We start from the raw sequence: 16,299 nt of genomic DNA on the forward strand, positions 1-16,299 counted from the left end.
GGTAGCTGTGGGATATGTTTGCTTCACCTCTTTCTTTTCTTCAATTTATTTTCTTTTTATGGGTGGTGGTCCTCTGTTTTCTACTTTTACTGCCCATGCAATGTATATTTTACCACAAAAAATTACTATTTTTATCATGTAAGTATGAGCTTCTATGTTGGTGACAATAGCAAGTGTCTCAACACTTCTCACTGTGCATTTTTGTTTACTCTGACTTTGTCTTTGGTAGATAAAACTTTGACTGTGCTTTTGCTGCTAACCAATCCAAAACCCATCCAGTCAGCTTGCTGTATGTATGTGTATGACTGTGTCATCTACATGTAGCATAAAATTTTTCATATATATTCTTAAATGGTCAACTACAAATAGTTCCAAAAAGGTTTCCACGTGTCATCTACTTGACCTTCAATAAATATCTTCTTGGCATCTCTCTCTCTAATGGACATGATGACCTCCCACAATTATCTCTTTACTTTTTTTGTCTTGGGTTGCTTAACTTGCTTTACTCTGTAGTCTCTTCTGCTCTGCTTTTCCCCTGTTGCGTTTCCTTCTCTGCAAAACAAGAGGCATGTGATTCTTCCCCCTTTTTTATTTCTTCAGATGATTTTATTATTTTTCTTCATTTTTAAGTTTGTAGTCTGCATGTTTATATAATTCACTTCCTTGTTGACAATTTAACATCTGGGTGGGTATTCAATCTAGTTTTCCAGTTGTCTTATTGCTTTGATCTGGTAAGAATTCTGCTTGGCTGCTGAGAAAGTAAAGTAGAAAACTTTATCTCATGTCAATAGCATAACTTGATTAAAGTTTTGGAAGCTGAATTGTTTGACCTAACCATCACCAGTTGTTACAATATGGGGTTTATGGGTTAAGAAACCTGGATTTGGATTTTCTCGGCAACCAAACGTAGCAATATGCTTGTATTAGAGGGCTATAATTTGACTTATTTCTGGATGGTTGCATGACTTTGATCACTCCTAAAAGATTCTCAAAGGGAAAAGGAAAATATCAAAAATTTCATTAAAATCAATAATTAGTTTTTTTTAACTGTTATTGCATTTTTCATTTTACTTTTCTGGTTGGAGTTGGCAGTTATGTTTATTTGAATTGTGTTGTGTCAGAAATTAGTCTATTGAGAATGAAGGTTTCCAAGGGCAAAGGTCCTGTGAGGAAGGAGAAGAAAGAAGTCTTAAAGCCTGTAGTAGAGGACAGGTAATTTTCATAAATGGTATTCATGGATGACTTTCTTAAAGCCTGTAGTCGGGTTTGAGACTTAAATAGCTTTATTTGAAAGGTAATGTCATGTTTATGTTTCTTCAATTCAGAAAGGTTGGAAAGCGAAAGGCAGCGATTGAGGCTGACAAGAGCCGCCGAAAACTTGCTAAGAATGCAAAATTGGGCAAGAAGGACCCTAACAAACCAAAGAGGCCTGCTAGTGCTTTCTTTGTTTTTCTGTAAGTATCTCTCCAAATAAAATGCAGAAGGGAATCATTTTAGACTATTTCAATGAATCCTTAGATGAGATATACTGACGTACTGTTTAACTAATTATCACAGAGAAGAGTTCAGAACGATTTACAAGCAAGAGCATCCGAATGTGAAAGCTGTGTCGGCTGTAAGCAGCTTTCATAGTTTATGTTCCATTTAGTAGAAAGTGTTGACATTTGGTTTGGTTAGCCATTTCATCTATAGTCGGATATTGATGTGAATCATGGGTGCTTTAAATGAAGGTGGGGAAAGCTGGAGGAGAAAAGTGGAAATCTATGTCTCATGCGGTAAGTAGTATAGTATCCTCTGAAAGTAATCTGAAATATTGTGATGTATTAAGGACAGTAGAATGTGCTCTCAGTGGACCTGGCTATGCATAAATTTTTTATGACTTTGGAAGTTTGATCCATGCCAAGTCATTGCCATTCGGGTGATGAGCACTTCATAGTTGTTATTACATGGGGCTGAAAATTTTCATATTTGAATTATATAGACGATTCTATTGATTTCGTTTAAAAGGAATGAACCGTCAAATGCGAATTTTTGCATCTTAGATTGTGTGCTGAGTTGGAAATTTAGACAATATTAATTAGTCATTGTGCAAAGGATGTATAAGTTCTTAGCATCTATAAGCTCAATTCTGTTTCTGTGGATTCAGTCCTGGCTCACAATAGATTGATCCCTTGCATTTCTTGTCTAATTGATCTTCTTATTGGGTTGGCATTGGTAGGAGAAAGCTCCATATGAAGCTAAAGCAGCGAAAAGGAAATCAGAGTATGAAAAGCTTATGAAAGCTTACAACAACAAAGAGGTACATAGACTGTACTTTAACAGAAACAAACCCTTCACCTTTCTTCATGTTTGCTTTCCTGACTCTTATGTCTTCTGTCAGGAGGACACGGATGATGAAGAAGAAGAAGTAGCTGAAAGGTCAAAACCCATTGTGAAGGATGATGAAGAAGAGGAGAGTGGAGAGGTAATCTTTGAAGCTATGAATCCTTGTGTTGTACTACTGCCTGCTACATTGAGTCTTTATTTAATACTTTTCACATCTTGCATGCATTCTGATCTTTCATCCGATAATTAAAAAAGGCCCTTGTTATCATTGTAATTTGCCTTGAAGTTGCTGTCAGTTCAACCTCCTGGTTTTGAAATAATGCATGAGCTCATTTTATTATCAAGAAAACCTGTATAATCCACTCCGTTTTATGTTGCTGTGAACGCATAATTGAAGATATTCAGCCCCAACTTTATGTTGCTGTGACATTCACTGTTTTTATCCGAACAAAAATTAGTTCATCCTACTAGAAACTATAAATTCATTCAGTGTATTCATTCTTTTCTGGCATCACAGTCCAATCACTAACAAGTCAAGAACTTGGAAAGCATTTGTGCCCTATTACCATTTCTGGTTGTTGATACCTGGCTAAAGAAGATATTTTAGGATTTCTATTGGATAATTACCAGCCTAGCTACTGCCCCTTGGATTGCCTGAATTTTCAGCTTGCAATACTCAAATGATTAGGTGCACACAAAAAATCAAAGAAATGCTCTTTTTCTGTGGAATAGGAGTACAAACGTCTTCTCTATACTTTACGTCTCGAAGGTTGCTCTGAGCATCCTAACATAATTGGAATTTTGAAATTGCAGGAAGACGATGAAGAAGAAGATGACGATGATGATGAAGACTGAAACTGGGTACTATTTTGGCCCATAATCTCAAGCCCACGGAATGGGACTTTGTGTTTACACGCCTTTCGCTTATGTTAAATATGGTTGTTTATTTGAGGGGGAATGCAGAGCCCTTGCAGTACGTCTATATATGTATGTACCCAATCCCTACCGTTGTTGTATATATATATATATCCTGTTTTAAGCATGCGCATTGGCCGTGCATGAAATCTTACAATATTTTCTTCTATTTTGCTAACAATCATTGTGCAAGTTATCTATCAAATATTTTTGCTTATAAAATCAACTGGTACGCCAAGGGGCAATTTGCCGGCATATCGGTGGTCTTAAGAGCACTTTCACACCTCCATGGCAAAAGAGGAGGGCCTAGGCTCCAAAAACAACCCTCACAAAGGAAAAGTTGCCATGACAAGAAGTGGGCTTACCAAACTGGGCAAGTTCGAAGGCAAAACTTGCTTGGGATGTTGCTTCAGCAAGGTGATGTCGGCATGATGTTAGTGTGACGTCAATGACTAATTTAAATACCTAAAAAATTTAGAAAAGTACACAAAAAATTTAGAATTTTTTTTTCTATAAATACATAACCATGTTCTTCACTTTTCATATTAAAATTCATACAAATTCCTCTTCTCATATCTCATGTAAATAGTAGTTGTCTTTGAGTTGCCATGGCAATTGGTGGAAATGCATCAAAAAATTACTATGAAAATCACTATTCATGTTGAATAGTGTTTGCTGTTACTTACCCTTACTCTTTGTCATGGCACAATGAGGTAGAAGTGCTAAAAGTTCGAACATCCAATGGCACCAACCCCTCTTCCCAAACTGTGACCAAATAAAAATCAACCGGTGTCAGATCTCTCTTCTCCAAATTGAGAGGGCCACTATTATGCACAAATTTCAGAATGTGCTTAGTTTGGGCCAACAAATGATGAAATTTAATATAGCAACAAAGGCCCAAATTGTAATAACCCACCCATGAAAGGATCTATGATGAGTATTTTGAGTCCGAACATAAAATATAAATAAAAAAAATATTATGGTTAGGAACATGGGTTTATAGAAAAGGTAATGCTTTTTTTTTTCAGTACAAATGAAAGGGCAACCACTTTCCAAGCCATTATTAAAAAAAATATATACTTGAGCTTTTACATTAGTCTGATCAAACAGATAGGATATGCTAAAGAAACCAGATTAGATTAGTTACAGAAAAAGGGTTTAGGGTTTTTCTTTTTCTTTTACTTGTGTATGAAAATGGTGATGGAGAATTTGAGAAGCCATGATTTCACACACCTGTCGATGTGGGAACATGTCGCCAGAAAGTGAGAATGTGATGGTCACATGGTCGCAAGTAACGATATGCAACATGCCCCGAGTGGACTACAAGTGCCATCATCATCAACCAAAAAGCAAAGAGGGCTAAAGAGAAGAGCCAAAAAAAGATTAAAAGAAAAGCTTCCCACAATCCCTACAAAAACCAATTTGCTTTTCCTTTTCTGTTTATAATGTCAATCATGATATGTGTTATAATTCAATCTCTATGATTATATTCCATGCATAATCCTCAACACTAATCATTTCCAATGTCAGTTCCCACCAAAGTCTAAACCCCATGTTTACTGTGCTTTACTACTATTTACTAGGATCTAGTGCTGTCAACTATCTTTTTTATCCACTCCTCATGTCGGAATTTGTTTGTCGCAGTGATTCACGGCTGGCCGCACGTGTGCTCATCTAATAATTTTTTGCTTCAATTCTAGCAAAAGTTGTAGCATAGGCGTACTTTACTAAATTAATTTTGTGTGTCATCTTTACGCATGAATCTTGTTAATCTTCTTTGTATCGTTTTAATTTTATCAGGATTGAGAAGCGATTGAAACTAAATGCACAGTAATTCAAAGGGTCAGTACATAACATCTTTCTAGCCAAGGAGTCAAGAAATGGTTTCAATTTCGAATGGGAAAAGGGTTTCAAATCCGGGTTCTGGCAGGTACTATTGAATGGATGTGATTGGCATAATTTTTTTTTGAGAAAATTAGAGAAAAAGAAAAGCGAAATGCCGACAATATATTCATCTAATGAACCCAGCTACTCCTAGACTCCTAGCATACAAGAAAATAGTAGGCAAGCTTTGTTTTGTCCCCCATTTTTCATGCAAAAAACAAGAAGGTAAGCATCTCTAATTCAAAAGATGAACCTTAACCGTGTTTCACTTTTGCTGTTTCAACCTCTTTCTGTGCAAAGTGAAAAAAAAGATGATGGGGTGGATTATTTATTGGAATTTAAGCTCAAGAGATTAACTTAGTCGATTATAAAATGATTGGTGGAGGTGAAGAAAGTCCTCAATGCTGCAGTACTTAAGCACAAATGACAAAGGCATTAAAGACAGGAAGGAAGAATTATAAGTGGGGTTTTGGATTTAATACCACTTGATTAGAGACAAAGCAACCAAACCCTAAAGATTCAAAGGGAATTTGGCAGACAATGTCAATCAAGTTTATCAATAACCACTACTTTAGAGATAAAAAAATGTCACAAAAAATCATTAATATTTTAATGGGGCTTTGGGGTAGGAGTTTCTAAACATCCATCTCCAATGAGAATTGACTCCAATGCTTTTGGTACCATGAATGTGGAATATTATTTTATAAAGATTGTGCAATTGTGTAATGTTCCAATGGGTTACAAATTACAGTGTATATCTATCTAAATGGTACTAATTAAGCAAATTCTCCCGCCCCTCCACTTCCAGGTGTGTTTCTTGTTCCGAGATGTTTGAGAGATTGTTTTCTGGCTTGATCTTTTTGAAGTACTGATTGTTGCAGGTTTTGGGTCCTCCTGATCTGTAACTTCAAGTAAGTTGAGATTCAAATTCTATATTTTATTTCTCACTATTCTGTAATGCTTGTACCTATTTATTTATAATTTTTTAGAATTTCTGTATTGCAAGAATCTCCATTTAAGGTTACGTTCTTACTGTTTCGGGAAAAGAAAAAAAATAGTAACCCAGACATTGTGTGGCTATCAACTTTGATTGATGCAATCCACCTTTTATGCTTGACTTTCTCCAATCTCTTCTTTGGAAAGAATATAGTCACACTAGGGTACCCCACTACCCCTCAAGTTGGCCTTTTTTTTTTCTTTCGTTTTGTAATTTCTTCAACAAAATCCATTGTAATTCTCTTTCATTCTTAATAGGCAAATATAAAAAATACAAAGAAAAAAACATCAAAAGATTCCTAGTGTGCTCTTTGCATAATCGCATGGCCTTTTTCCACTCCTAGCTAGATAAGACATAGTAGCTAAGATACGAACATGTTCTATTGATTATATATATTACATGTGCTCTACATGTGGGAGATAGGGACACCAACCAATCAGTCAAATAGGAGAGATTTAAACGGCAAATTTTTAGGATCGTTTAGACTTTTATCATCTAGTTTAATCCATAGGTATAAACAGAGGATCAATCACTTGATTGGTTTCTATCTAAATTAGACAATTACCAAACTATTGGAAAGTTTGGCATGTGGAATATACATAAATGAATGAGCCCATGTGTTGAATAGCTCTATATATAAGCACACACTGGTTTTAATCGGTGATTGTCGATGCACAATTTTCCACAACACTACAGGTATGACAGGTAGATGACTTGCATGTCACGGAGATAGTAAATGATTCATTCAAACTTATATAAGATATATTTGAAATTAGAATAAACTCAAACTTTAATTTTTAAACACCTAATTGTAGAAATGGAATCGAGAAAGATCTCAAGCTTAAAATTTTAATACAAGGAAACAAAAAACTGTCTTCTTCAAAATCTATATAAATTAACTTACACAAGGGTTGTCAAATTTGCTAATATAATTTATAAGTATTCGAGTTTTATTCCTAAACCTTATCCCGACCAGGAACCAGGTGATGCATATCTTTTCTCTTGTGTATTGTAGGAAAACAAAATGATCGGATGGAAATCCAAGGGGCCAAGGTTGAATTAATGTGACCAAGTTTTAAGAAAAAGCAAGCCATAGGCACAAATTGGTTGTGCTGTTGTGAATGGATTGGAGGCAAAAAAAAACCAGGAGGAAGTAGAGAGAAGAGAAGCAAGGCATTTGGGCAGCGGACAGACAAAAACCATAGGGAGTGCATGTGAACTTGCCCCAGAAGTACATGATGATCAAATTCAATATCATCCATCAAATCCCAATCTAATCTTCTCTCTCTCTCTCTCTCTCTCTCTCTTCATCTGAGTCGCTGAGAGTGTCAGTGTTCCAATTTTCCAAATGCTATAAAGACTGGCACACGTGCACTTCTGACAGACAGACACACCCATTCGTGTCTGAGATTGGGCAGACGTTGAAAAGTGCACACTCACAACACTCCAAACACACCAGATTGAGGAGGGAGGGTATCTTGTAATTTCGTCACACCCACACGTGTGTGCCTCAGACCTCGTGTCCAGTACCTTGACTACCTTACCCTATAGCCCTATACCCGACCCTAGTTTGACTCTGACCGCTCTCCCTCCCTCTCTCTCTCCATCTCTCTCCATACTTGAAGGGGTAGCTTTCGAACCGGACTCTTCATTGTATAAAATATTGGAGTATGAATTGTTGAATTGTTCTGAATTCATCAATTTGTAGGTAGATATTTTCACGTTACTCAATATGTGTTGATAAATAAAACAGATAGTAAACAGAGACGTTTTCATCGTTTATATAAACCTAACACGAGGGCTTTCAAAGTTGTTCACTATTTCCATTTGATCTTAAATACAAAAATGGGAAAGTTAAGCACGTATCTATGTAGCAAATTAAGTAACATGAACAATGAAATTGAGAAATTGACGAGTGAAGAACTTCTTTTGAATATTCCTACTGATTTGTCACAATAGGACAATTATTGATGTGCTCATCGATCTTGCATTATTGGTATGCAACGAAAAATTCCAATTCATCTATGTCCTTGGCTTGGCTATCTGACAGACACAGAAATTAATGGATGAGAATTGGCCAATGATTGCATTGCACGCATGGGCTTCCACAAATACTTCTCCTCCGCATATATATAAATCCAAAATGACCATGGAAATACTAGTCCACCTTCACTGATTGATCCACGTTCATCATGGAACCCTAAATATTATACATATGAATCTCACTTTCAGCATGAAAAGGATGTCTTAGGAGCAAAAACCTTTTTTTTTTCTTTTTTCTTTCTTCTTTCTTCTTTCTTCTCAATTAGAAGAAGAACACTTAAAATAATAACATTAATTTAATCATAATTAATAAGAGGATTTTAAATTCAAGTGTTCATCAAAGGAAAATAAGAAGAAAAAAAACACACTAATTTGAATTATGGTGTTCCTCTAATCTGAGTTAAATGATGGAAATTAATGAATTATTTGGTCCCCTTTACATTTGAATAAATGAATCCAAGATTTGATAAGATTTCGTGGTCCTCTGTAGCTTTATAGCTGGTGCAGTACAATTACATCTATATGATCTTGATGCTTGGCCTTGCGGTGTCCCAAAGTTGATAGAAAAAGAAAACAAAAGTCGGGACCTCAAATTGAAAACTCATACTTCATCATCATGCATGATATGCAGCAACTAAACCGGTTGGTAAAATGGAATGGAAATACTTGGCCTCTTAGCCATTTATAGTTATATGAATATATATATATATATATTTAGTGTCGGCAAATCAACCTAATATAAATAATATTTTCATGTTCAATACCTTTCACTCTCCTGACTAGCTTGTGTTTTTCTTTTAATATTTTCTATCGTTTGTCGTTAATTTTAGAAAATTTCATAATTTAATAATGATTTGTTGTTAAATTGCATTCGAAATTTTGTATTCGAATCTCAACTTCCGATTTTGAATATTGCTTGTATAATTGATTGATGTACTTAATTATATAAGGGTGGCCAGTGGGAAGAGCACGGACCCGTACCAAGTTGGGATGTTGGATCCAAAAGATTGGTTTTGATGGAGGAGCAGAGCACCATACTTGAGATCATTGATGTGGCTGAGCTTCACTATAGTGAGTGCGAATTTGGATATTACAGCGACCAGTCGAGCCAAGTAGCTAGCACATATGTAGAGTTGATGGAGTTGCCCTTATGGGCCCTTGAAAAAGGACGCAATATGCTGCATATGTACATGATCGCTTATTTACTAGCTTACCCTAAAATATTAAATATATATATACTACTGTCACCTCACACGTGAGATGAGATGTTGTGGGGGCAACTTTCATCTACTAGAAGCCCACCCCTTGATGATGATTTGCATGAGCAATGTCTCACGATTAGGGTTGTAACTTTTCTTTTAAGGGGTGGGGTTGACTTCAATTTTTTTTTTAATGCTTTCTTGTTCTAACCTAATCACTCAGATTTCATTCAAGAATAATTTCCACAGCATTTTGGACATTAATTTACCAATTACAACATCAAATCAATTAGTATCATTTAGTTTAGCATTATTGCAGTCTAGGAGGAATTACGCTTACTTGTTTTTTAGTACAAGTAGTTACAGGGTTTGTTATGACTTTTTATTATCGTCCGACCGTTACAGAGGCTTTTGCTTCTGTTCAATATATAATGACTGAAGCTAATTTTGGTTGGTTAATCCGATCGGTTCATCGATGGTCGGCAAGTATGATGGTCCTAATGATGATCCTGCACGTATTTCGTGTAAACTAATAATACTGATCAAACAGCCGAAATTGCTTTAATACGTTATTCACAACAACCGGACTTTCGTCGAGACATAATCAAAGGCTCTATGCGCGCTCAAAGGCAGGGATAAATACTCTTGATTACTGGAGTTACAACCTCATTACAAGAGAATCGCATACTCTAAACAAAAGCAGAGAGAGAACTACAAAGAAATATTTAAGAAGTCAGAGGGTTGATTTAAAATCAAATTAATGAATGGGGATTGAAGAAGAATGTGTGTTTTATTATAGGTTTCGTACAGTTGAAGTGAACCAAAGAAAAAAGTTGAAGGGCACAACACAAACACATGCATGATGATGGGGTTCTGTCATGAAAAGCTTGATATACCAATATATATATATATGAAAGGAGGGGTTGGGTTGTGAGTGGGAGATTCTTTCTCATAGGGATCATTATTTTATGGGGTTGTGACTTGTCGAGTGGGTGAAAGAAAGAGAGCCTAATGTAGTGTTATGGGGACCATGTGGATTGAGAGCAATGTGGCTATCATCACCTCATATTTAAAGTCCAAACCCTATAATTGCATCATACTTCTCATTATTTGTATACACGTGGCCGGCCGGTTGCTACTATGTTTAAACTATCTTCCTCTTTTTAGAAGCTTCATTTGTGGGGCTCACGACCCACCCCTTGGCTTCACCCTCAGCCATGCCTTGTAGGGAGAGGGAGGGAGAATTCGGATGGACTTATAGTTTTCTATCTTTGCTAATCATAATTCGGTTTGATAATGACAATGAAAAGGAAGAGGTTTTGTGATTGATTTCCAGCGTATAATAGTCTTCCTCCTGGAAAGAAAGAAAGAAAAAAACAATTATGAAGGGAAAGCTAGCTTTACATTAATGCATATGTATCAAACATTCAGGATTAGCATTTGAGCAGAGTAGGCATGAATCATGATCGTGACATTCTCTTTGCTAACATTAAACCTCAATTTAAGCAAGATATGAAATGCTTGTACGTAATTAATGATTCTTTTGTATAAGTAAAGTTGAAAATACATAACTTTCAATTTAGCGATCTACTATTCACATTCGTTCAAAAATAAACTTGAACTTGTATTTGAGTCGAGTCTAAATAGAAATTCTTTTATCTAAAATATTTATTAAAATCTGATCTTATTTGCTATATATATATTTTGATCTTATTCCTTTCTTTATATACTTTGATCTTATTTGCTTTATATATATATATATATATATATACACACACCGTGTACTTAAAAGTTGCATTATATAATTTGTAATTTTATACTCCAACCCAACCACTAAATAAGATATCTTAACATTTGTGTGCGCCACATGAACAAATTAATGACTAATTAAAAAATCATATGATGAAGACAATTAATTATATACGTTCCTCATGGTTAGGATGGTCTAACGATTCCATATCTAAAAAATATAGTATTAATTATCGTAGGAAGAGGACTGTATGCAAATTATTAGAGAAGAAAAACTATATTCATGTATTGCCGTATTTAGAAATTGAGTATGTGACTAATAAGGAAATATAAATATTATAATAAAGTACACAATTTGAACATGTTTAATACTTGTTGAAAAAAAGATGTTGACAAATGAGAGGTTTTTTTTTAAGTGAATTGTCCTGCCACTCACTCAGCATCCCAAGTGGCAAGTGGCAAGAGACAACCACCCAAGTTTTCATCCTAACCCACCATCTTTTTCACTAAAACTCCATCAAGTCTTCCAATCAAACGGCCCAAAGAGGCACACTTCAACTCACTCATACGAGCCATACCAAACCACATGAAGCACACCAAAACCAGCTACTCTCTCTCTCTCTCTCTCTCTTCCCCCCCATATTTCCCCCAACAAAGTCTCATGACGCTTATCTTAGAGAGAGACGGAAAGAGAAAAAAAGCGTTTTATGAGAAAGAAAGAAAGAAAGAAAGAAAGAAGGGGAAGAAAAGAAAAAAAGAATTGTCAGATACGAAAATATCCGACATTAATTTTCTTTCCCAGCAAACCCTCCCCTTCTCTCTTCCCTCCTTCCTTGGATTTATTAGCAGCAGATCCATCCATCCATATTCGATTATCGATACCCCCCGTGTGCTTCCCCACCATCCCCCTCCATTAATATCACCATCACACCTCTCTCTCTCTCTCTCTCTCCCTCTCTCCATAACCCCCTCCTTCCCATTTCTATATATACCCACCACACCACCAATATATATACACTCAAATACATAGATATACATATAAACAAATATTCATATATATATATATACTTAGAGATATCTCTCTATCTAGCTAGTTAAAATTCACCATGGAGTTCCTTTTCTCATTTCTAGTGGCTATTTCTGTCCTTTCTAGCTTCATTTTTGTTTTCCTTAGGAACTCTCGATGCCGGAGGCTAAGGCTGCCTCCGGGAAATCTCGGGTTGCCACTTATAGGGGAGACTCTGCAGCTGATCTCAGCCTACAAGACTGAGAATCCCGAACCGTTCATCGACGAGAGGGTGAACCGGTTCGGGCCCATATTCACCACCCACGTGTTCGGCGAGCCGACGGTGTTCTCGTCCGACCCGGAGACGAACCGGTTCATCTTGCAGAACGAAGGGAAGCTGTTCGAGTGTAGCTACCCGAGCTCCATATCCAACCTTTTGGGGAAGCACTCGTTGCTGCTCATGAAGGGCAGCCTCCATAAGCGAATGCACTCTCTCACTATGAGCTTCGCCAACTCTTCGATTATAAGAGACCATCTGTTGGACGATATAGACCGGTTGATCCGGCTCAATATGGATTCCTGGACCGACCGGGTCTTTCTCATGGAGGAGGCCAAGAAGGTAGGGTACACCTTAAAACCTCTTTGGTAAAGTACCAATAGATAGCTGGTTGAACCAATTTACTTTTCTTGTTTGAAATTAAAAGAAAAGAGATTTGACAAAGTTTTTTTCCGTTTTTGTTTTTAAGAATATCTTCGCTGCTTTTTTTATTAATTAGTTGGCGTAAAAAGATCTTGACTTACGGACAATGTGTGAGAAAATCTCGTTTTAAATTCTAATGTTGGCAAAAATAAAAGAAAAATATATGGTGATATCTATCTTATAGGGTAAGTTTGTGTGTTGACGTCAAAGAGAAATGGAGGTGACTTGGATCCCATGGGCTTTAGTTAGGCTTAGTGGGTGACATACATGCAGGGCACGTTACCACATTTAAAAGTGTATACGGCTAAAAAAAACAAAATCATTCTCTTTGAGTCATCATGTTCATGCTAGATGCTGCACATGTACATCTTCATCTATATTTATTATATAAAATATCTTATGATTCTGTCACTTTCGCCTCCATATATTCTTTTACAAATTGGGATTAAATTTAATGAATTTTTTTATTAATAAATTATGTGCAGATAACTTTTGAGCTAGCAGTGAAGCAGCTAATGAGCTTTGATCCAGGTGAATGGACTGAGGGTTTACGGAAAGAGTACGTCCTACTAATTGAAGGCTTCTTCAGCGTTCCTTTCCCTCTCTTTTCCACCACCTACCGCAGGGCCATTAAAGTATTTTTCCTCCTCTTCTTTTTTTTCTTCATAATTATACTTACCCTTAATTAATTATTAATTATTATGATTCTGAAGGCTAGGACGAAGGTGGCAGAGGCATTGAGGTTGATAGTGAGGCAGAGGAGGGAAGAGAGTGAGGCAGGGGAGAGAAAAGAGGACATGTTGGGTGCTCTTTTGGGTGGAGACAACGCATTCTCCGACGAGGAGATCGTGGATTTCTTGCTTGCTTTGCTGGTCGCCGGCTACGAAACCACCTCAACAATCATGACACTTGCCGTCAAGTTCTTAACTGAGACACCTCTGGCCCAGGCTCAACTCAAGGTGCCACTCTCCTCCCCACACTCCCCACCCTTTTCTTTCTCTCTCTTTAACTTTTTTTTTTCCCCTCAGTGGGCCTATTAGTCTTACAAGCTTATCTTGGATTTCTAATTTGCGGAGAGGGAAATTCGAATTTAGGTATAAGACGGGCAGGGTCACTGTCTCTGACGCTAACTCACATATACGCCTCATTTTCATTATCTAAATTCTTGATGCGTTTCATAAATTTGGATCGATCGATGATTTTGATAAATTATTAAATCTCTTTTTATCAACGGCTGATAATTACTTACTTACGTTACGCCAGAATATTTGTCAGAAATATCTGTTTTTGTACATGTTTGTTGATTAAAAAAATGTCATTTTTATTATCATAAAATATAGCTAATTTAGTAACTCACTGTAATTTTATATTAGAAAGACGAAATTGCCCCTACGGAAATCAGGAAAGGTGGTCAAAAATAGGAGAGAGGAAAGTACAGAAGATAAAGTCAGAGAGTAGAGAGTAGAGAGTAGAGAGTAGAGAGTAGAGAGAGAGAGAGAGAGAGAGAGAGAGAGAGAGAGAGAACAACATTCGTATAAGACCAACGGACAAAATGATGGCCTGCCCTCCCTCCAAACTGCACGCTTGAACCTGTGTGGCGTCCTGTGAAAACTGTCAGGCTTCCATCAGATTTGGTCTTTTTGACCACATCGCCTCTCTCTCTCTCTCTCTCCTTGCTTCACGTGCAACGGGTGGGGGTATTTCGGTCATTTGAACATGCTTCCTACTTTATGGCTTTTGGACCCGAAGGTCCCAAAGCTGGGTCCTTGGGAATCGTGTAGTTCTGATTTCTAGGACCTTGAAAAAAATCCGACGGTGCAAAGAGGGGTAGGTGATGTCAATGTATTCAGCACCCTTAGAGAGTGTACCCTCTTCGATTCCTAGGATTGTTTTTGTTGTTTGTGCTGCACACACGCGATGCTTCAAGCGTCACCGTTGGATTGTCTTTGACTCTGAATCAAATGGTAATGGTTTTTTTTTAACTGTTCATTGCAGGAGGAACATGACCAAATTAGGGCAAAAAAGAAGTCGTCAGAGACTCTGGAATGGAGTGATTATAAGTCAATGCCATTCACTCAATGCGTAAGTATTGTTAATTTACAAGACAGTTACGTGTGTGTGAGTGAATGTCAACGGTTCATGCACAATTATGAAACTTACTTGAATCAACAGTTACCAATCATCTATGTACGCGTAGACACAGATGAATCGAATCTCATTCAATTAAGTTAAATAAATACAAATCTTAAAAAGTTGATTCATTTTTATGTTTTGTTTGTGTTTAGGTTGTCAACGAGACATTGCGGGTTGCAAACATAATTAGCGGGGTGTTTAGGCGGGCAATGACAGACGTCCACATCAAAGGTAACAACTTCTTCCACACCACACAGCATCAATGAATTATCGCACTAGGTTAATGAATTTGTCAAGCTAATGTTTACCAACCACCACAAAACATGTACCCTACGACAATTAAATTCAACTCACAAAGTATTAATAATTGGTCGAAAATATCGAAACAGGCTATACAATTCCAAAAGGGTGGAAGGTTTTTGCATCATTTCGTGCTGTACATCTAGACCAAGATCATTTCAAGGACGCTCGCACTTTTAATCCGTGGAGGTGGCAGGTACTAGTTAATTTAATTCCCGTGTCTTCGTAATTATTATTATGTTTTCTTTAATTATTATAATTATTTTCTAATTGGTGATTAAAAATGAAAATACAGAACAATTCAGGAGCAAGCACAAGCCCAGCAAATGTGTTCACGCCATTTGGAGGAGGGCCTAGGCTTTGCCCTGGTTATGAGCTTGCTAGAGTAGAACTCTCAGTTTTCCTTCACCACTTAATCACCCGTTTCAGGTTTGTATTAATCTTAATTAATCTGATATTTATGCATAAATAAATAGAGCTTGTGCTAATTGTTGATGTTAATTATGGCAGTTGGGTTCCTGCCGAGGACGATAAGTTGGTGTTCTTTCCAACCACAAGGACGCAGAAGAGGTACCCTATCAATGTGCAGCGCAGGAATTATGGGTCTGGGCCACCATGTAAACAGTAACTCAGACAGTAAATCTAGTGCAAGTGCTGTAATAACCTTTGATCTCCAAAGCAATAAGATGAAATTAATTAATTAATTAATTGGTAGATTAGTTTCATTAATAAATAAATCAATTAATTTTGTTGGAAAAAGTTGAGCAGATTTTTGCAGATTTTGCAGGCTGTGCTTCTGACCATTGAAGGGGCTACTATCACTGTTTCCAAACACAGCATTTATTTATGCATGAAACTTGGCAAAAGCTTTTTTGATAAATAATAAAATATCCAATTTCCAACTCCGATTAGCCGCATAGCACGTTGGCCTTGGTCCTGAAATTAGTCCTCCACCGTTCTTTTTCATCCTCGAGCCCCTCAATATCCTCCTCCACCACCGAGACAGAAAAAAGCTCCATCTTCTTCTATGTTTCTTTTGCTTGCTTCA

At 36.8% G+C, this 16,299-nt stretch overlaps 2 protein-coding genes across 2 annotated transcripts; both read left to right on the top strand.

Annotated features, from left to right (window-relative positions):
* On the top strand, positions 367 to 3,462 carry LOC18785344 (high mobility group B protein 1). The gene is made up of 8 exons (XM_007218446.2): positions 367 to 566; positions 1,122 to 1,212; positions 1,326 to 1,454; positions 1,558 to 1,615; positions 1,731 to 1,775; positions 2,219 to 2,299; positions 2,381 to 2,464; positions 3,139 to 3,462. Exons 2-8 carry the CDS (start codon positions 1,139 to 1,141, stop codon positions 3,178 to 3,180), a joined length of 513 nt encoding a protein of 170 aa, XP_007218508.1. The 5' UTR covers positions 367 to 566; positions 1,122 to 1,138; the 3' UTR covers positions 3,181 to 3,462.
* On the top strand, positions 11,770 to 15,965 carry LOC18785088 (cytochrome P450 90A1). Its single transcript, XM_007220328.2, has 8 exons — positions 11,770 to 12,737; positions 13,304 to 13,453; positions 13,532 to 13,777; positions 14,814 to 14,900; positions 15,104 to 15,182; positions 15,341 to 15,447; positions 15,547 to 15,680; positions 15,762 to 15,965. Exons 1-8 carry the CDS (start codon positions 12,219 to 12,221, stop codon positions 15,877 to 15,879), a joined length of 1,440 nt encoding a protein of 479 aa, XP_007220390.1. The 5' UTR covers positions 11,770 to 12,218; the 3' UTR covers positions 15,880 to 15,965.

This window comes from Prunus persica, chromosome G2 (genome assembly GCF_000346465.2).
Source record: "Prunus persica cultivar Lovell chromosome G2, Prunus_persica_NCBIv2, whole genome shotgun sequence".
Classification (NCBI taxonomy): domain Eukaryota; kingdom Viridiplantae; phylum Streptophyta; class Magnoliopsida; order Rosales; family Rosaceae; genus Prunus; species Prunus persica.

Coding starts and splice junctions, on each gene's coding strand:
- LOC18785344 (XM_007218446.2), top strand. CDS start 1,139: ATGAAGGTTTCCAAGGGCAAAGGTCCTGTGAGGAAGGAGAAGAAAGAA. Junction 1,213..1,325: donor AAGCCTGTAGTAGAGGACAG/GTAATTTTCATA, acceptor TCTTCAATTCAG/AAAGGTTGGAAAGCGAAAGG. Junction 2,300..2,380: donor AAGCTTACAACAACAAAGAG/GTACATAGACTG, acceptor GTCTTCTGTCAG/GAGGACACGGATGATGAAGA.
- LOC18785088 (XM_007220328.2), top strand. CDS start 12,219: ATGGAGTTCCTTTTCTCATTTCTAGTGGCTATTTCTGTCCTTTCTAGC. Junction 13,778..14,813: donor TGGCCCAGGCTCAACTCAAG/GTGCCACTCTCC, acceptor TGTTCATTGCAG/GAGGAACATGACCAAATTAG. Junction 15,183..15,340: donor GACAGACGTCCACATCAAAG/GTAACAACTTCT, acceptor ATATCGAAACAG/GCTATACAATTCCAAAAGGG.